This window comes from Neophocaena asiaeorientalis, unplaced genomic scaffold (genome assembly GCF_003031525.2).
Source record: "Neophocaena asiaeorientalis asiaeorientalis breed wild unplaced genomic scaffold, Neophocaena_asiaeorientalis_V1.1 scaffold134, whole genome shotgun sequence".
Lineage (NCBI taxonomy): Eukaryota > Metazoa > Chordata > Mammalia > Artiodactyla > Phocoenidae > Neophocaena > Neophocaena asiaeorientalis.
Window position 1 is genome coordinate 6,345,724 of NW_020185339.1, and position 22,321 is coordinate 6,368,044.

Here is a 22,321-nt window from a genome sequence, read left to right on the forward strand (position 1 = left end):
CATTTTACTGTTCATGAATGATTAGAATAGAAGGCTGAAATATCCCCAAATAACCTTAGATTTCTCACATTTTCTAATGACTTTATTAACTAACCTATATCCCCTTCCTACAGCTACTGCATTGTAGTAGACCACCTCTCTTTACACAATTCTGTTAGAGACCGGGGCCCAGGGCCACTTACCCACTGTTGATGTCATCAGCTCTGAGACTTTTCCCAAGGATATCACCATCACTCATATATCCACCAACATCGACTTCAGAAGACATGTCCAGGTCACTGCTTGCTTTCTCACTCATGTCAATCTGTGACATGTTTCCCAGCCGAGAGACAGCTGCTCGACGGAGAGGCGTAGTGTACATGAACCTGGAGGGGTCTGTGTGGATGAAACGACTGGTACTGCTGCGAGGGTAGCCAGCACCCAGGGAAGGAGCATCTCCAGCCTGAAGTCTAGGACATGCCTGGCCCAACCTCCAGGTCATGGGAGTGGGTCGACCTGTCAAGTTGGGTATAGTCCTGCCATTCACTTCCGTCGTCACAGTGCTGTCAAATGTTGTCTCCAGGGTGCTGTCAAATAAAATAGAGAAATCACTATATTCTGGTTCACTTGGGGCCATAGACCCAGAATGCATGAAGACAGGAACGCCTACAGCTGAGAGTCATTTCTTAGAAGTATGTCCATTTTCATGAAAGTCAAATTATACATTCATTTTGAGATTCTAAACACCTCTGCAGGTATCAAAATGTAGGAAGGGGCATTCATCACAGATTTTTTGCTTTCAAAAGAAACACCATCATTACATTTTGGATAAAACAAAATATTGTTTCACATTCTCAACCAACCCTTAATTTAACCCATTGTAGCCTTCCCAGAACTTTTCTGGAAGTTAACTATAATTATGTTTGAAAGACTCTCTACCACCTCTCCTCAGATGCATTTTAATCACAACTTCCACCGTTGTTATTTGAGGCAGGCGTGAAAATCCATTTAGCAGTGATGGTGTTAGTTTCAGTAGCTAATTCAGTTTAAATGGGAAATTATACTGAAGAAGAGACGGATAGGAGAAAAAAATCACTGGGTAGGGCTGAGAAGTCACCAGTTGACTGTCATATAAAATTTAAGTGAGAAAATAGTAAAGGAAAACTAAAATTCCTTCTTTATCATTACAAGAAATTAAATGCTTAATTGTAATTTTTTCTTTATTGGCCCCCAAATAGGCAGAATTGAAGAAGACCTGTGACTTATCTGGGTCCCACGAAGACTGGACATAGTCTCTTCTAAATTCTGCCTCAAATCTGCTATATTTTTAACTGTTCTCATTCTTCTTGTTTCAGGGTCTTCACCTAGAAAAGTAACATAATAATAAAATTTTTATTCATGCCATTTACTGTCCTGTGAATAATCTGAATAATTATATAGATATAGATATGAGTTCCTTTTCGCAAAAGTAAAATAATAGGTAGAAAATTCCAAATGACTATTATTATCTGAAATTATAATTTTTTTCTACAAATAAAATGTGAATAGAAACAAATGTAATGTTACAAGTAATAATCTGAAGGGGTGATAATACAATAGTATTTCGTGGGTCTATGACCTTAATCATTGCAAAATGAGAGAGTCATTTGGAAATATACTGTACAGTGCTCCATGTTCCTAAGCTTAATTTAAATATTTGAAACTATCTGGATCCTAATTACTTTCATAATCACCTATTTCAAAGTGTGCTCAGAATAGCTGAGACAAACTTGACTTATGTAGCAAGTATACATTTATACTCTGGGGAATCAGACAGAGGCCTTTTCTCATAGAAGCAATATCTTTTTAAGTCTTTTATTTTATTAGACTCATGAACCAAGATCCAAGAATTGGATAGTTTTAGTTTAAACTATTTCTCCACTTTCTATAGGGAACCAAAATATCCACATGTGACACCAGAGTGCCAGTAAAGTCTTAGGCATCTAATCCAGTAATATAAGTCTACACATAAAATAAACAGCTCTGCCAGGGTGACAACTGTTGGCCTTGTTCAACCTCTATCTGTCATTTGGGGGCAGAGGTGCCATTAAACCATTTTGTTTATGACCATGTAATAATTCCCAGGCCAGTGGCCATTGAAATTGGTGAATCTGGATAGTAAGAACAACATGGAAAGGAAGGAGAGGAAGCATAGTCTTAATTCTGTTCAATTTGGACTCAGGAGGATGTCTAGTGATGAGGAATTTTTTTTTTTTTTTGCAGTACACGGGCCTCTCACTGTTGTGGCCTCTCCCTTTGTGGAGCACAGGCCCCGGACACGCAGGCTCAGTGGCCACGGCTCACAGGCCCAGCCGCTCCGCGGCATGTGGGATCTTCCCGGACCGAGGCACGAACCCGCGTCCCCTGCATCGGCAGGCGGACTCTCAACCACTGCGCCACCAGGGAAGCCCGAGGAATTTTAAATAAAAAGAAAGAAGGAATAAAAAAAGGGAAGGAAGGAAGGGGAATGAATGGATTAAGGGGTGAGAAGGTATAGGAAAGAAAGAAAAGGAAGAGGATGGCAAAGGAGGGGATGGTAGGGAAGGGAAAGGAATGCAGAAGGGATGGAAGGAAAAGAAAAAAAGAAGGAAAAGTGAAGGTAGAAAATGGCATGTATTAAATTCCAGTATGAAAATTGTCACATAGACAAGTCAAGATGCATATCTACCATCAGTTGTAAGAATACAGGTAGATATTCAACCCATTCATTTTTCTTCCACAATATTCACGCCAGGTTAAAAAAAACCCCCACACAACAGATGCACACATTTAACATCTATAGTAGAATCTTAGAGTTGATGGGGACTTCAGAGATTGTCTTGCCTCACCTCTCAGCCAATGAGGGAAAACTCTTTGTGTCACTAGCGAGGTGGCCATGGGTCTCTGCCTAAAACCTCCAAGATTGGAAAGGCTTCCTCCTCTCCAGTAAGAGGTGACTCTTTCCAATATTAGGCCAATTAGGTCTCATTATAAAAACAATTCTGAGGACGAATAATGATTTGCCCCCATTTAACATCCACCCAGGGGTCGCAATGGCTCTGAAACCAAATGAATAATTTTATATCACTTTACCATGGCAGCCACTCAGAAAGACAAATGCTAATTTCTTCTTCAGCCAAACCCTACTAAACTGTTCATTATCCTTCATCTTGAATGGTTGCCAAAACAACCACCACTCTGCTGCCAGTCTGCAAATCCCTTCCTTTTAATTTACCAATTATTTGAATGATTGAAATGCTTAATAACTGTATTATTATTTCAGATTTAGAAAGTACTGAAAAACTTCCCTAACTTCCCTGTGTGTGTACACACACACACACACACACACACACACACAACACACACACACACACACACAAACGGAATATTACTCAGCCATAAAAAAGAATGAAATAATGCCATCTGTAGCAACATGGATGGACCTAGAGATTATCATACTAAGTGAAGTAGGTCAGACAGAGAAAGACAAATATCATATGATAACACTTATAGGGGGAATCTAAAAAAATGATACAAATGAACTTATTTACATAACAGAAACAGACTCACAGACAGAGAAAACAAACTTATGGTCACCAAAGGGGAAAGGTGGCAGAGGAGGGAGTAATATATACACATTATTATATATAAAATAGATAAACAACGACTTACTGTATAGCACAAGGAACTATACTCAATATTTAGTAATAACCTATATGAAATATTACTCAGCCATAAAAAAGAATGAAATAATGCCATCTGTAGCAACATGGATGGACCTAGAGATTATCATACTAAGTGAAGTAGGTCAGACAGAGAAAGACAAATATCATATGATAACACTTATAGGGGGAATCTAAAAAAATGATACAAATGAACTTATTTACATAACAGAAACAGACTCACAGACAGAGAAAACAAACTTATGGTCACCAAAGGGGAAAGGTGGCAGAGGAGGGAGTAATATATACACATTATTATATATAAAATAGATAAACAACGACTTACTGTATAGCACAAGGAACTATACTCAATATTTAGTAATAACCTATATGGGAAAATGATCTGAAAAGAATATATATGTGTGTGTGTGTATAACTGAATCACTTTGCTGTACACCTGAAATTAACAAAACATTGTAAATCAACTATACTTCAATAAAAAAATAAATTAAAAAAAAGAAATAAGAATATGTTGTATATGGCACAACTTTTCTAACCCTAATTCAAGTCATACAATTTCTAACCTCATAGATTAACATTATTTTAAAATTCAGAACTGTTAATAACCCTTAAGACTCTAATTATATTTTCTCTGGAAATTCTTCCCATCCTTCTCCTCATAAATATAACACAGCATATTTGGGAAATGGCTAGAAAGAAGTCTACCTCTTATTTCCAAACAATCTGACAGTGTGGTGAAAGAAAAAGAAGGCTTTGTAAGGAAAATCTTGAAGGGCAGAAAAGAATATCATTACAGTCAAAGGAAAGGCAGAGGTGAAGAAGAGATTTTACTTAAAATGGCAAAAGTAACAGTGAAGGATGAGACCAAACTAGAGACACATTAAAGCTAATATACAGTAGTTTATCTAAGATTTCACACAGTAGAGAAGCCTAAGATTCTAAGTGATGGTAAGAGAAAAGTCTTAAAGGAGAAAGTGCTGAGATGACTTTTATTGGAGGGAGTAAGGAAGGCAAGTCATTGCCCTTACACAAGTTCCAAAAATACACCATTACAAGTTCCCTATCTCCTATCTCCTAGCCCCTTCCTTTGGGGAGAACTTTGACTTTGTAATCAAGCTGCATCTCAACTACTTGCCAATTGCATAATATTAGTAACACTGATATTTGAATTACTTTCAATATCTTTTTTTACATAAACTTTAAGAACAGTGTATTTCCCGACATTCCATTTCACTCAGTATTTTTAAACACTTTTTATCTCCTTTTAAATTTCCTTCCTCCAATCCAACAGGCATCTTAGATCCTTGGATTCTTCCAATTGAATCCACTGTTTGTTTATACAGCTTCCCTCATGTTTCAGAACCATCACTCTCTCTCTCTCTCCATTGTTTTTTCTCCTCATGACATCTACTCATGACACTGCACCACTCATGACAATCAGACAAATGGACCTTTTCCTCCCAACACTTACTGAGCAAAACATAATTGCTGCCTCATTCATGTCAGGAAAGATAATAACCAAATCAAAATTTCTTGCAGCAAATGTTCTCAATGACCCACGAAAGGCAAGATAAAGTTAAATGCACTTAAAACCCCCCCCAAGGATTGCACAAGCCTGAAATATCCTGTAAATTTGTATCCAAATCCCATAAATAAATAGAGAAATGGGGGCAGGAAGGGAATCACAACTGTGAAAAGGCCAAATGTAAAAGCGCAAATACCATTAAATATTTAGTAACAAATAAAAGTTAGCAGAAAAATGCACATGAGAAATTTAGTCACAAAAATGTATCCCCTTTCACTTTTATAATCTCAAAGCCAGCTATTATTCCTGGAAGAAGCCTCCTGTCAGACAAAATAGTAAGGGCGTACACACATTTTCCAGAACGGCCTATTCTTCAATTTGCTTTGCGTTTTTCACATTAGTGCAAACTACTTTCTCTTTGCTTGTAACATCTCTTCTATTAGGACAGAGTAACAGGCTCAGTTCGGTGCTTTTGCGTTTTTACTTAATGGCAGACAGACCATTTAATCTGTGCAGTCCTGCCCTTACTTTTCAAGCTTTAATTACACACACTGTAATTAACACTGCCAGCCTTTGTCATCTTTTAGGAGGAAATCAAATTACATATGAATGAACCTGATTCACAGAGAATTATGTCCTCCACACCAGCTATATTACAAATGTTATTTTTTAGAGTACAGCTGCCTGATTTATTTGGAGAAATCACCCTAGTTTTGTGGATGACCCCAAATGTGAGTTGGATAGAAAAATTTTCAACTCATCAGGTTAAACCAGACACTTTGGGGGAAAAATAGCAAAATATGGCTAACAGCTTTACCACTACCTTTTAAATATTCTCCTATATAGTTATAGCACAGACCCTAGTCTGTCTGATTTATTAGGATATCCAAGAATAAAGAGTTGAACTCAGGGAACTCTGCCTAAAAACTAACTTGGAAGAAGCCATTTTGAGTCAGAAGCAGAACCTAGTCAAGCACGTAGCAGAAATCCTGCAATTCTTGTGGGCTGTGGGCTTGGATATATTTACCAACTTAACATGCATCATTATTTAGGGAATTGCATTGCAATGCTTCATTATCCTGATATGATTATTCATATCAGAGCTATTTGAATAAACTCTTCCTCTTACTTTCTCATTTGCATCTTTGAATACTGGCATATGCTGGGGGAGAAAAAAGCCTTAAGGAGAATAATCCCATAAATAAATTAGCAGATGCTCAGTTTAAAAACCATGGAATACACAGACACCTATTGAGAGATGACCCTCTGACAGTAATGCTCCAAGTTATTTATGTACAAAAAGGCATATGTCATATACACACCCGGCCACAGCATGCTATAATTTAACAGAACAACCAACACATGCTTTCAGGGGACTTTACTCTGGTCATATCTTTGAAAATACTTACATAAGAGGTACTTAGAACAAGATAAATGCTACCATTTTCAAGGCAAAGGACAAATATTATTTGATTCTACCGTTTCAGAGGATCAAGAAACGAAAAAAGATTCTTAAGAATTAAGACTGCCCCTCTTGCCTTTGTACTGCATGCAGAGTTTTTTTTTGTTTTTTTTTATGAGAAGCAGTTCATCACGGAAAGCACACAATGGTGAAGAAGTAAATCTTCAGTGTCTGAGCACCTGGTGTATTCAGATTCAGAAATCACTATTCCTGCAACTGTGGAAACATTACTCTTTTAAAGCTAAACTATCAAGAAAAATTGAGCGATATTCACCTCTGCTGTCTCTCTAAGCTTTCTTCTTCTAAAGCTGGTTCACTAAGATTCCAGAAAATCTCATAAAACCTCTTGTAACAGGAGGGTCTACATAGAGAATAAAAACAAACCTATATTTGGCTTCAGTTGTATGAATAGAAACAAAGGGATCACTGGTCTGGTTTAATTCTTTCAAATTTAAAGAGTCCTATATGAAGTCCTTTGTGGAAATACACACTGACATAAAAGAGGATGTGGTCAATGGTTTAATGCTTATGACTTTTTGAAGAAGGCACCATAGGATATAAATATGCTACAGTAGAGCGCTGAACTTAGATATAACAATTAAAACGTATACAGTTTAGCTATTCAGGCAGGTGGCAAAACTGAAGAATTACTTCAGACATTGTAATATCTAATTAATTAAAGATTATTATCAGAAGTTACTACTAAGAATCATGTCATCAAACAGGCCTACTTTGTAAAGTATCCGAACAGTCCACATGCATCTACATAGTAATTTAAATAGTTATGATGTACACACTCAGAAGTATTTTTTGCCCAACACTTCAAAAAAAAGTAAGTGAGTAAAGCTGTCAGAAGAGGCCTCTGCATTTCAAGTATAACTAGAATGTATGGTACTTGTCACCGAGGTACAAACAAGGCCATCTATTCAGACACCACTGAGGCAGCAGAAGAAACCTGACTATACAAAAAATTTACCCAACGAGGTCCTTCATTCTTTATTCCAAATCTGTGGTGAGGTCACCTTGAGGGAAGTTGAATCAATAGGCCCCGTTAATGACTAAGTAAAAAACAAATTTGGAGTTTTAAAATGTTCACACTTATTTATGGATGTCTAGAGTGTACTAGACTCTAGGCCAGTAATGCCCAGGGCAGGCGGTTGCTATTTACTTTCTCCACATACACTTTACAACTAGTTCTCACAGTTCAGTTTTCTGAAGACAATCATTTCAAGAAACAAGGAATTTAAAATTGTTTTGAGTAACTACGGTTTTGAAAACATCAGTCAGAAGAACAGAAGCTATTTGGCTTATGCAAAGAGGCAGCTTCTGAAAATTCCATCCTCCTTTTAGGAGCAGACCCGACTTACCTAACAAGTCAGTGTAAAGGGCCTGTTCCAGGTCGCCCAGCATTGTTAGGATCACATCCTCGTCCAGATGAGCTGTGCCTTCCCGCAGGCAGCTTTCTCCCTCCTCTTCGGCCCAGCTCCTGCCGATGCTGCCAGGCCTGGAGGACACATTTTCATCTTCGGACCGGCTGTCTTCATCACTCTCACCTTCCAAGCCTTTTCCGGAAGACCACTCTTCTAAGCTCTCACTGCCTGCATGGCTGGTGGGCAGCAGGTTCCAGGCCCCTGGGCCCCTGGTGTGGTACAGGGACTGCATGGACCTTGACAAGAATCTGGACAGAGAGCGCCTCTCTGCATAGCTGGATTCTCTCTGGCTGGCCTTGGCGGCATTTCCAAACCAGTTGGAAATGCGCACAGTGGGTCGCCTCTCCCCCTCACTGGTGAGGGACAGATCGGTCAGAGACTTTTGCTTCTGAAGGCAAGCTCCCTTTGGCCTTACTTTGCTCTGAAACACAGAGAGTTCAGCTGGCCGCTGCATGGCTCTCCTTACTGGCTTCTTCTTTTTCAATTGGATTTCATATTGTCTTTCCGCACTGAGATGCCAACTGGCCCTTTTGGTTTTAATTAACACTTGCACTTCAATAAAAGCTCAGGCAAGGCTCAAACATTCACGTTAGATTCTAGAGCTATAGTACAATCAATGAGTTGCCCACAATTCAGCTTGCCATGTCATGCCCCTCATCAGCAGTACTTACAAACATTTTGCTTGTATATATCAGAAGCAGAAAAGAGTTCATCAAAGACACTGCTCCACCTGAAAAGTAGCACAGGAAGCCAACTATGTTTCCCAGTCTTTATCCAATCACATGTCTCAGCAGGGCGATGGGTCCACATTTCCCTCTATCGCTTCTGTATTCCCAAACGCGAGGTAGTGAAGCACCAGCGATGTCTCTGGCTTTGCTTTTTTCCCCTGCCTCTCACCAGCCCTTCACTGATCTATCTGGGTCTGCAGCCCTTTACTCTAGAGGAACTGACAAGGTGCAGCATGTAGAGCCTCCATATCAGAGCCCCGTAAGAGCAGCTTAAGCACTGAAGCCAGCCCTGCACGCGCCTCTCATGTTTTAGTATTCCACCTGCATTCTCAGATCTATGGCTCTTCCTTGCTGCAGTGGATGCTGCTGGCTGCCATGGCAGCAAACATCCTGCTAAATTAAAACAGAGGCACAGAAGCGGCTGTCCAGCCTAGCATGCCACAGGTTTCAAAGCCAAGCCTGAATGAGATGCTACACGATTAACCCTATGCATGTTTAAATCACTCTCGGCTACCCCGCCTCAGATACGGAGAGAAACACACACACACTACATATGCACTCACTCACATACATAACACACACTCCACGACAGAGAACGACAGACTAATTCTCTAGAGCTGCAGGCAGCTGAAGCAGGCAGATCTGTCTTCTGAATGTTGGGATTTGTGCTGTAAAAGCACAAATCAAATTCAAGAGTGTAAAGGACCTAAAAAACGGAGCGTGACACTCTCCGCCGGCAGACAGATAATGCTTTAAAGGGAAAGCTTTCACCTCCTCTTTTAAAGAACAAATCCAAGGGCTTTGTATTCTGAAGATATTTAGTACAATCCTAATCTGACAATAAAAATCAAGATTTATTCCTATACAAAAATAGCGCAAAAAAACCCTCGAACGGTTTTTTTTCTTTTTTCTTTTTGAGAATGAATATTTTCACTCAAAGCGTGTAACTGAAAGTTGATGGCCAAGTATATTGAAGATAATGATGTGACAAAACCCATAAAATGTATATTATGTTTTCTGACATAGAGCATTTTTCTTAGTCTATTCCATAAACCTATTACTGTATAATCAGCTCTTTAATATTTTGATAAAAAGCAGAAAACCTAAAGGGTAAATTTCTTATATTTATCTTGTACTGGTTATAATTACCATCCTGAAATTCTGATTCTAGGAAAACTTTTAAAACACTTATCAGGTATAGTAGAGACCATGTACCACTGAGAGCTAATGAGAAGAACATCAAGGAAAAGCTTTTCAGATTTTTCTGCCCATAAACATTCCTCACTAAAAGGGGGCAGCAAGGAGAAATAGATTAAAATATTCATGTCATTCAAATTGATATAATTCCGTAGCATTTTCTGAGCTAATATCATCAAATTAATTCTGATTTTTCACCTCCTGTTGCTAACTTCAGCTAGAGGGAATGCTCAGTCTTTTAACTATGTAAATTAGCATTATAATGTACACTGCCTATACCCTTACATATGATAACAACTTATTTTGCAAAGTTAATTATTCCTTATGCTCAAGCTCAAGGGTATATGTAAAAAGGTATTAGATGGAAAGAAGGGCAATCATTTGTGATAAAAATTTTTGCAATTAAACAAACCTGTGAATTATGAATACTGATTCTCAATTCTTCATTCTTCAAAAATAATCTATGTTTATATAAAATGTGCTTAAATAAAATGAGGGTACAAAGGCTGAATCATAGAAACTGACAATTATCCTTCTAAAAACATCATTTTATAAAGTGTTTTTCAAAAGATCAAGATGCTACCTCACTTTGGATTTTTTCTTCATTTGGAGTTATTGTGATCCAGTAAATCAGCAGATTACAAGACTAGAGTAAATTTGTTAAGGTTATGAAACTTTAATGTGTTTGATATGTATTACACTAAAGGACACATGCAGCATCCTCTAAAGGCTTACAGATTCACAAAAAATGGAATTCTTACGCTTTAGGCATCAAAAGTTAAACTTGAGCATTACAAGTGAAAGCAATAAAGATGCCCTCTCCTTATACAAGGATACTTGTGTACCAGTCAGCTTAGACCAGTGGTTCTCAAACTTGAATGTTCAGAACCTCTCCGAGGGTTTAATACAACGTAGCCTGCTGGGCCCCAGCCCCATCTCTACTCATTCAGTTAGTCTGAAAGGGGCTTGAGACTCTGCATCTCTAACACATTCCCAGGTGATATAGATACTGCTAGCTCTCGAACAAACCCCACTTTCAGAACTTCTAGAGTGAGACTAGAGACTAGTGGTTTTCAACTGGGTCCTCCCAAGGGGACATTCATCAGTATCAGAAGATAGTTTTGATTGTCACAAAGGTGGGTGTGGTGCTTCTGACATCTGAGAGGTAGAAGCCAATGATACTGCTATATACCCTATAATGACAGGAACCCCACTCCCCAAACAAAGAATTATGCAGACTACATGTTGATAGTTCCAAGGTTGAGAAATTCTGGCTTGGACTACATTATACTGTATTTACAAATGATTTAGAAATTTCAGCAGCTTACAGAAACAAAGATGCACTTGGCTCACATTAATGTCCACTCTATGTTGGCTGTGGCTCTGATCCAGGTACCCTTTATACAAAGACCCATATTGAAAGAGCAACTTCAGTCTAGGACAGGTTGATATCAAGATAGAGGGAAAAAGAGATAAGAAACCTAAGCTTCTGCTCAAGAATGGCCCATGTCATTTTTCCACTCACATGTCATTGGTCAAATGAAATCACATGGTCCATTCTGATTCACTGGGTAAAAAGTATAACACAGCTGTAGGGGTGAATTTAGGAAGGGACTAAGTCCAGTGGAGACAGCAGCGAGAGGCTGGGTATTTTGAAGATATAACCCGAACAGAGAAAAGCACCAAAAGGGCATTTTTGCTTGTTTCTTTGTTTAGAGATATTGTCAACTTGTAGTTATAGTAGCTTTTCCCCTGGGAACAACTACATGGGTCCTTAAGTTTACCTTGAACAATAGCAGGGAGCCCAATTATTGCTTCTCTAGAGGCAGTTATCTCTGCTTGCTTTGGGTGTACATTCATACATGGGTGTATTTATACTTACTTGTATTCAATCGTTTATTTATTTATTTTTAATAGATTTATTTATTTATTTATTTATTTTTGGCCGTGTTGGGTCTTTGTTGCTGCGCACATGCTTTATCTAGTTGCGGCGAACGGGGGCTACTCTTCATTGCGGTGCGCGGGCTTCCCATTGCAGTGGCTTCTCTTGCTGCGGAGCACAGGCTCTAGGCGCGCGGGCTTCAGCAGTTGTGGCTCGCGGGCTCCAGAGAGCATGCTCAGAAATGTATGTTACACAAGGTGGAGGAGGAAGCCTCAGTGTATGAGACAAATACACCCAATCAACACTGAAAATGTGAATCGCTCTAATTTAGCCAAGACCTCACATAAAGTAGAGCTACTATAATGTTCTGAAAAGGAATGCTTTTGAGCTCTTTAGTAAACATAATTACAAAGTAGCTATTTAAGTAAAAGATCTAAACTGATTTAAAATGTCCTGAGCTTGATCATCTTAATCTTTATAAACACCCAAGAAAAAGGCAAAATAAGTGATCATTTACACAGGTCTTAAATACCAAATACTTCCCATTATTCAATACAAAGTCTGGGAAGTCAGAAAAAAACACATGTAACCATTAGTTTATCTCTCTGTTCAATTTAAATTCTTACTTCTAAAATGATTTCCTGAATTCATCCAATTATTTAATTACTTTTTTACAAATGACATATTGGCTCCACTGATTCTGATTCAGTCTGGCATCTATCACCATTTTTCAGTGGAATATAAATTCTAGATAAAGGTTAAAAAGTGGATTAAATAAATGTTATACATGTTGGTAGACAGTCTTATGCAAAACAAGGGGCATGTGTGAACCTATGTATTAAAAAAAATCTAAGAACTTTCTGAATGATTCCAGTGGAATGAAAAACAAAGCTCACTTTGCATTTGGCAGGATCTCTTGGCACTTGATGAAAGGGATGGTCTCTGAAGCCAGATTCTTTTTGTCAATGAATGAGAGAATAAAACCCAAGCCAAAGCAGTAAAATCTAAACCATCAGTTCAGCTGGACTTGTAATATTGAGGTCATGGCATGAATCTTAAGGATAGGCTGGAAGCAAGAAGCTCACTCGGTCTTTGTCGCAAATTATATAATGCATATCACCTGACTGTAATAATTAATAGAACCACCATCATCAGATTGGGTAAATATCACAGTTTCCTTCCTAAGAACATGACAAATAATGGGAAATTTGAGAGAGATACATAAAGACTTTGGAGGGATAAAAGGTCTCCAAATTGTAAGTCTTGAGTTTTCTCCAGCATATGCCATTTTATTGTGTAACTCATTTCTGATACCTATCTTCACACCACAATTTAACTACGTTTTTAACTTCTGCTACCATTTAATCGTGAAGACACTGTTCTTATAAACTCAAATGAGTTACTGCATAGAGGAAATGTAAAGAGCTAAGCCTCCTAACAAATCTGCTTTTCAATGTGAACTATTCAAGTTTTCTCCTTAACAGTATCATAGATCTTTACATGTCATGCATCTCCCAGGTCATGCAATAGGGATGCTTTTCACATTTGTTTAAGTACAAAAAGGGATTTCCCTGGGTAACACAACAGAAAAGTGCAGGGAAGGAGGGAGACAGAGTCTCTGACGTGGCTTGTTCAGGGGCTCAGACATTTTCTACAAGGACCTTGAGCTAATATTCTCCTGCTTTACGTTCTGTTTTCTCTATGTTTGCTTCACTCGAGGGTGAAGGTAACTGCCAGCAGCTCCAAGCTTTCTTCTGATTAGCTTCAGGTCTAGTGGAAAAACGGAGCGTCTCTTTCCTAACAGCCAGGAAAAGTTCTGAGACTGATTCTCATTGTTTCTGATTGAACTGAATTGGGTCAGTTGTCCACTCCTGAAAGAGTCACTGCGGTCAATGGGATGGGTTGTTCTGATTGGATCTGCTTGGGTCAATTTCATTTGAACTACGTGAACAGAGATTGATGGGGCTATGGTTCCCCAAAAGAAAATCAAGGGGCTGTTATGAGCAGACGCAGCAATGGATGCTGGTCAGGCTAAGCTATACCAGGACATCAAGGTACGTCTATTGTGAAGCCAGTGGTGTTTAATATACAGAGCTTCTAACTTGGTTGAGCCAATGTAACTTTGTATTTTTAAAATTATTTCCAGGCTCCTCCAAATTGTATAGGCTTCAAAAATTCACAAAACCTGGATCTTATCCAGCCAAGACTAACTCCATCAGAGTTCTCTATTATTTAGGCTACTTCACTTGGGGAACAGGACAGATTTACTCCCCACTGAGGTCCCCACAGCAACCTTTAGCAATAAGGCTTCAACAGTAGCACTGGCATTGAAACTGGCATTGAAAATCATTGAGCTACCAAAATCCCAAAAGTACCCATTTTTACAATAAGAAACAGACAAAAATAACAAGTAAAACTTTTTTTCAAATTACTTCCATTGAAGTTGTTTCTTCCTGAAATATTATTTCCTGATTTCTTTACTCATTAGAATTCTACTATACACACGTGTGATCTTCTTTTAGGCTCTGTATAAATCTTTACAGTTAAGTTAGTTGTTTCCATAAATCTAGTAATTCAATTTTTTGTGGTGTTAAAGTTTATTTGTCTCTTATTCCTCCATAGGAGAACTCATGTCTTAGTCATGTTTGTTTTCCCAATCCTTGGCATGCTTGGCATTTATAACGTACCTGGCAATGATTACTGAAAAGATGGATGGAAGAATAAAACCGTATCTCACAATAATCCTGAGTTTATTAAGCATCACTACAGTCACCTCACAAAAAAGAGAACTAAGGGACAATGCAAACAACAAAATAATGGCAGTGCAGAGGCCAGGATTAATTTTTTCTACTTCCTAGAACACTTACCTGCTCATATCTCATGCTGTATTTGAAGAAATATTCTAAGGGCTAGTCTAAGATGTGGCATTAAATTCAAGTGTGCATGTGGTTTGTGGTTTCCCTAGCAGCCAGAATATAGTAGCAACAAGAGAAATTAGATAGAGAAAGAAAGCTGTGGAAGGGGTCAAGGAAAGCTGTTTTGTTTTATTTTAAATTAAGATTGCAGAGATGGCAGCAGCCTGTGGGGCTAAAGAGAGTGGTTTGGTATAGAGGGAGATAAGGTAGAAAAGAAAGTAATCCAAGGAAAAGTGAAGTAAATAGGTATGAAATGCCGTACATGGGTAGATATGGTGGCAGGGGTTTGTGAAATTCTTTTCTCTCTGCTTAAATTTTTTTTAGTGACATCAAGGTCATCAGTTAAGAGAAAGGATGGGAGAAGCGGCACTGTAGCTTTGTAAAGAAGAGATAAGGTATAAAATTGTCATCTAAGAACAATCTCAAGTTCTTAGATGACAAAAAATGAGTAAATGTGCCAGAGAAATACAGAATGATTGCCGGGCAGCATTAACTACTCACTTGAAGTTGGTGGCCATGAATGTAAAGTGAATCACATCAACACGTGATGTGTTTTTCTCCAGGTTCATTCGTTGCTGGTACGGACTAGGTGGAGACCTGAATGTTACTAGGTCTGTGGTTTCATCCAATGAGAACAATGAAGTGAAAGAGGTGTAAGGGAGTAAAGGGTATATGTAAAAGTAAAATCACATTCAGTCACTATAGGAATTCATCTGATTAAGGAAGGAAGAAAGGATATGTAGGGTTTGGTGAGGGTAAGTAAATGGTGGTGGGATCAATAAATTGGAAATCTTAGTAGAACCAGTGTCAGAGTCAGAGAACGAAAGGAAGGGCATTGAAAGGATAGGAGGATGTCATCAGCAAGAGTGGGGTGCATGGACGTGAGATTATAGAGAAGCTGCAGATTCCGATGGTGCCCAGATGTAGGGTACGAACAGGAGAATAAGTAGCTCAAGGAGGGATTAGAAGGCAAGATCATTAGAAGAAAGGCCAGGGTATGCCAGCTCTGCTCTTGTCACTGGCCTACTTCCCTATGACTGTCATCCTCTCATCACTGGTCCACCAGTATACTCTCATCTACATTTCTCCAATTATGGTACTCAATTTATAGCTTTCTAATCATAAATATCTTTCTTTCATGAAATCTCAAGTTTGCATTGAGAGAAATTTTCGGTACTCCATTATAGACTCATTTTAAACAAATGATCGTAGGAATGACATAATCAGATAAGCCCCATTTCAGCACTTATGTGCTGTTTTCTTTCTTTTATTCCTATCTAAATCATAGATTCAAATCTATGATTCTATATCAATACTTATTGACATAAATTAATATACCTTCTAATAAATCCATCAGACTATTGTATCATGTTAAAGTCTAGTTTATTTTTCACTTTCAAATATTCTATTAAAAATCAGAACATTAAATGGAAATTAAGAATGTTTTTTTCCAGTTTTACTGAGATATAATTGGCATGTAGCAGTGTATTAGTTTAAGGTGTATAACATAATGATGTGACTTACATAAATGGAAATATTAACTGGATGTGTAAAAAATGATTAAATGGTCAAAAGAATAAGAAACTGGAGGAAAAAAGATCAAACATGGGTTACTGATTCAATCAGAGATACTAAGCGATATACTAATTTCAGAAAAACAAGGTTTCTTTGTGAAAATCACATAATTAGAATTCAAAGTGTACTTAAATGCATTTTCTCCTACAGATTTGAGCTCTAGTATTTTATAGGCATATTGATACTAATTGAAGACACGCATGAGTAAAGAAATGTGTGAAACGTTCTATACTATGTTTAAATAATATCTAGTCACAATACAGATACATATCATCATTCACCAAGGGGCTATCTGGAGCTAGGGAAAACCAACACTTTCTCCAAGTGCTTGAAAAATCTACAAGTATCCCTATAGCTATGCCTTGCGTTACCATTTCTGCCCTGACCCTGAACTGGCCCACTGTAATCTCCACGTGAAAACTCTGAAGCCTATGATACCACTGATGTTAATTCCAAAAGGAACCCTTGGGATGTTGTGCTGTCACTGTTGTCAATATCCATTGATGGATACTGCAGTAACTGCTAATGCTCGCCAAAGTGTTTCAAGTCTGCTTAAGTGAGGAAGTTTCTTAACCTCCAAATTTGTGATATGGCTACGCTCATGAGCTTCAGAGTAATACTTTGAGTTCTAGGAGTACTATAGTAATTTTTAAAATTTAAATAGTTCTTTTAGTTTTTTCCTTAGGAATATACAAGGGCTGAGTCAGAGATTTATTGGACCAAAAGACATACCTCTACTGCCATGCATTCTTATACTTGGAAACACATAAAATGTTCTTAAACTGTCTTTCCCCTTAGAAGCAGTATATCACGTTAAAAGCCTACTTAGTTCCTATATTATATATTATATAGGTCCATATGGACCTATATGTAATAAAATTATACCAGAGGGCTTCCATATGTGCCTAGGCTTATGCGGATCCTAGGAAAAATAGTGGACTAAAGCTGAGACAAATTGGGTCTGGAGCATGTATATGTCATTTTTCTTACATTATTTATATATAATGAAATATTTCCATAATTAGATTTTTCCCAGAACATACATTTGGAGCCACTATGTAGAAATGTTCAAAATAACACAGAATTGTAGACAGAGCAGGGTTGGAGGCCTTGGAAATTTTACATTGCCATCTGATCATTAATATTTTTTTAAATCTCTGGATATATTCAAGAACTGCCTTATTAACAATAGAAGATTCTCCAGGTCTTCTCTGATAGTATTCAACTAGACTGAGGGCAACCATGACTTAAAATCTCAGCCTCTGAGAGCAGTACCATTCTTTACAGAATTCATTACAGAGCAACAAAGAGACCATTCTAAGCAGAATAGTCAAATACCTAAGCATCTCTGAAGCATGAAATGTACACAGTCCATTTACGCCTAAGGGAAAACAGTATAGCATAAATATGATTTAATAAAAAGACTTACGGAGAGATCATAAAAATTCTGAGTTTGACCTACCCACCAATCAGGTCACTTACCGGATATCTCCTCTAGGCACTGCTTAGCTGTCTTACTGTATGATAAATCCATCTTAGTAGGACTGGTACAGGAATCGGCAGATGGTAAAGAGGTACCTTCATTTTCTGAATGTGCTCTGAAATTAACGAAGAAGACAGAAACACCAATTGCTGTCACCAGCGACTCATCAAAGTTCTCTAGTACAAGAAAAAATCAATGTATTAAAAGTTTTCTGTGAAGGTAAGTGAGCATTTCTTTATGTCTGGGACATTCCAAAGCTGTCTATCTACAGGAGAATTTCCTTACTTTTCATATACAACCCAAGTTGTAGTGAGGTATTAAATCAGATTTCTTAGACTTTTCTAAGTTTGAAAGCTTGTAATTACCAATAATTGACTGCACTTTTTCTGGGCAAAAGACTAGAAAAGATTCCTTTTTTTTTTTTGCTGTCTTAGAGGAAGTCTGGCTAAACTGTGTTCTTCTGAGAATAATTAAAGCACTGAAAACACCCCTAAAATTATTTTTTCCATGCACATTCTATAAAATATATCCTAAAATACAAAGTATAAGTAAAATAAATATTGACTTTGCTATGGGCTATAAATGTCACTATGATGTCTTGATTTCAGAAAAATTAAAGTCGATCAAAAACAAATTCTCATTCTGAAAACCCCGTTTTATAATACGTTTTATAGTTGTGTATATGTGTTCATGCGTATATATTTGTGTGTGTGATTAACATGTAAAGAGTAGGTCTAATCAAATAAAAAGCACTCCACAGAGGGACTGCATACGTTTTGATATTCCAATCTTCATGCATTGCTTCTTCCTTTTATGCACAGGTAAACGTTTTAAGAGGCACTATCTTTCCTTATGCAGCTTCAAAATCTACATATATTTGGTCAAAAACACCACATCTTTAGAAAGTCCACAGCGTGAACTACAAGAGAAAGAAGGAGACAAGACAATACAGCATTGTACACTGGACTTTGTTCTTTATAGTTATCTCATTTGCTTGGAGTCCCATTCCTAGTACTGAGTTTGGACCATGGCAAGTGATCACTAAATATTTCTTACTTTAAAAAAATCTAAAGAGAATATTTATACGTGAAAGAAAAATTCAGTTAATCTTTAAATCAATTTTCGCTTACTATGTTACTTTTATTCTAAATCCTGGTTTTGTTTGAGAGAAAATAAAGTGTAATCATTGATGCCAGAAATATTTTCTATTTATCTGATGGATCTAAAAACTGAAACACTCATTAGGATTTTAATAAACCAGGGAAAACTATATGCTGTATGTATGTATGTATATAGGAATTGACATATTAAAAGAAAGATAGAGCCATGCAAGAATTCATACAAAGCTGTGCCTTGACCTCCAGTGGTTTCTGGCAGACATTCCTAGCTTACTGTAACTTAAAACTAAATATAAGGAGCACAGCAAAATTCAGAAGAGGACATGCTGTTCGAATGACAGGATATACCATTAAGGCCAGTAAAAATTTCAATGTTGTGAACATCAACAGACGTTTTTAGTCTTCACCTTCCTTGATATCTTGGTAGCATTTAGAATAGCAGACCATTCCTCCCTTCATGAAACTCTCCTTCCTTGGCTTCTACAATAAAAATTTTCCAGTTTGTTCCCCATCCTCTCTGGAGGCTACTTTTTTTCTCTTTGTTCTCTTTTACCCAATCGTTAAATGTCATGGTTGTCGGTAGTAAAAACGAAGGGCAAAAGTTGGGCGTTCCTCAAAGCAATATCCTAAGCTTCCTCCAGTTTGCATTGTACAGTCTCTCCAGACGATCTCAAACATACCCATTGTATTAGTGATTGCCTATCCACACATGAAGTCCAAATTCAAACTCTAACCCAGAACTTTTCTCTGAATTCCAGATGTGAATCATAACTGTGTAATAGACATTACCTCTTGATTATCACAGAGATAACTCAAACCCATCTTGTACAGAACTGAACTTGTGATATTTTCTCAACAAACCTGGTCCTTGTTCATAGTGCCCCTGGGTGAAACCTTTAGGGAGCCTAAGAGGCTTTGCATGGTCTGATCTCTGTCTGCCTCTCCAGTGTCATCCATCTTGCACTGGACTCCCCTTATCTCTCTCCCTTGTGGTCACAAGAATCTTCTACCCACATCCTATAGCTCCTGGCCTCAACAGGTCCTTTCTACTTGAATATTTTCCTTCCCACGACATCCAATTAAATTTCTCCCTTCAAGTCTCAGCTCAAGTGACTCTTTCTTAAAGAACCATTCCAAATTTTCAGGTGAAGTCCCAAGTTACAAATACTTATTTCTCCCTGTACCTATCTTGAGCACTTCATACTCTCGTAACATGACATTTGTGTAATTATTTAATAAATGTTCATCTTCCAAACTAGAGTCCATTCTCGATGTTTAAGCTCATCATTGCACCCCAATGCCTAGCCACATGTCTAGCAGATACGCTGCACTCTGCAAATATTTGATAACTGAATGAATAAATCTTATCAGTAGTGATCATAAAATAGTGTCATTGTTGGGTAAAGCATACAGAAGGAAGCATGGTATAATGGTGCATGCTCTGCATTTGGTTGTAAAACTTAGCTCTCTCGCTAAACAGTTATTAACTCATGTGACCTTGCTAAGTGACTTAGCCTCTCTGAACCTCAATTTGCTTATGTGTAAAAGGCAAAGAAAAACATGCTCCTCGCAAAATAATTGTGAGCTCAAGTGTTATTATTACTAAAAGCCTGGAAAGGCATTCTCCTGAGGCATGTGGGATTCTGGTCAACGTTATAATGTGGGGAATATATCCGGCTCTCTGGGCTGTTTCTTTTATTCTCTGGCCCCCAGGGTCTCCTATGTCCCCTGTCTATTGCCCCTCCCCACTCACTTCTAAAGTTCATTATCATCTATTCTTCCACTTGGGCTCTTTTCTTGTGAGCCACTGTACCTCCCTGGCTTATTCCTTAGCCTAATGTCCATGAACGAGGGGAAAAAATTCCTCTGAAGTTTTCTAAGGATTGTTACTTGCTGAAGCCATTTAAATGGAGAGTATGTAGTAAGATAGGACACCCCGAGGAAAGCTAACTGGCTGCTTGCCAAGAAGCCTCAGAGAGGCATGGTGCCTGGGTGAACTGGCTGGGAGCCAGGGTTGGCCTACAGTCATACAGGCTCAGAATTCACAGACTGGTTTCTCAGATGCTGAGTCACATAAAGTAGTTCACTGGGATGGCTGTCTAAAGCCCAATGCCAACTGATTTTTACTAGAACAAGACCAGAGCAATTACAGGAACCAGAATACTTGTAGCCATGTTAGTTATAAAGATGCAGAGCATCTCCCTCTAGGAAAATCTCTCTGGAGCAAAAGAGTATTCAGAATGTGTTTTGGGAGTAGACTTTCTTCTTTGCTGCAAATATACAGATCTTAAAAAATATTTCTCAGTGTACGGCTTTCTTTCTCAATGTATGAAACCTAGTACTCAATTCCATTGGCTAAGTCCCCACCCTCTGATAAAAAAGTATTCAAACTTTGGTCTTAGAAACCTTTGTTTTACTTTATTTTTTAATGTGGCAGTGAACATTTGTGGCTCATTTGTTCTTTAACTTCTTTTTTTAGTTAAGGTCACAAGAGAAAACCTTATTTATACCATATTTTCAAGTTCTTTGGTGTATGTTTCACAGTGTTCCCTATCTGAGTTACCTACATTAGAAATGATAGGTCAACAGATTGATCAAGGGAAGGAACATGGTGAAGTTAAACTTCAAATAATTATAAAAAGATCTCAGAAATGACCTTTGGATTGTATTCACATGCAAATGGGTCCAGATCCCCTGCTCTATATATGTTACAAGACATTGATTTCTCCAGGATTTCTACCTCATTATTTGTTAAAGTGGAATCAGAGTTTAACTCCAGTCTCTAGAGGGACAATCAAAGGTAACTGGTAAAGATTTAACTTTTATACAAATGATCAAAGAAGTTCAGTTTAATCTCTGAAGGCTCTAAGCATGTCCTCTATTTTTGTGCATGCTTCATTCCAGTAAAATAACAGGTTTTGGGGTTGATTCGTAAAACAATTTACGAAGACTTCAGAATCAATAGTGTTTTCTAACGGAAAGGTAGATGTTGCAGTGGCACCATTCACTGTTCCCATGTAAACCGATACTGCATTCCTCTCACATTGACCGGGAAAAGGAAAGATGATTCAGAATATTGAGAAGGCACCATCCTGTGCAGACTGTCTTACTGTGCATTTACAACATGGTCAACATGTTATAAGCACTTACTGAAACTGCAAGATAGGGCGTCGCAAAAACACCATTTAATTTATTTAGAGTTCTAATAAGCTAGTGCTAGTGTCTGCTACTACGAGTCCTAGTAGCTAAAGGTATAGGTTTCACCAATAATTAACATAAAGGCTAGTTCCTGTTTATGGGCACTTACTATATGCCAAGTACTATGC

General features: G+C 37.9%; 1 protein-coding gene across 3 annotated transcripts in view; it reads right to left on the reverse strand.

The window, feature by feature from the left end:
• The window catches only part of NAV3 (neuron navigator 3), a 356,590-nt gene that overhangs the window by 145,620 nt on the left and 188,649 nt on the right, over positions 1-22,321 (reverse strand). For all 3 annotated transcript variants that reach the window (XM_024736709.1, XM_024736708.1, XM_024736707.1), the window contains exons 9-11: positions 17,877-17,992; positions 1,235-1,343; positions 183-566 (exon numbers count right to left, since the gene is read on the reverse strand). In XM_024736709.1, the coding sequence (XP_024592477.1) occupies positions 183-566; positions 1,235-1,343; positions 17,877-17,992 (609 nt within the window). The remainder of the gene's footprint in view (positions 1-182; positions 567-1,234; positions 1,344-17,876; positions 17,993-22,321) is intronic.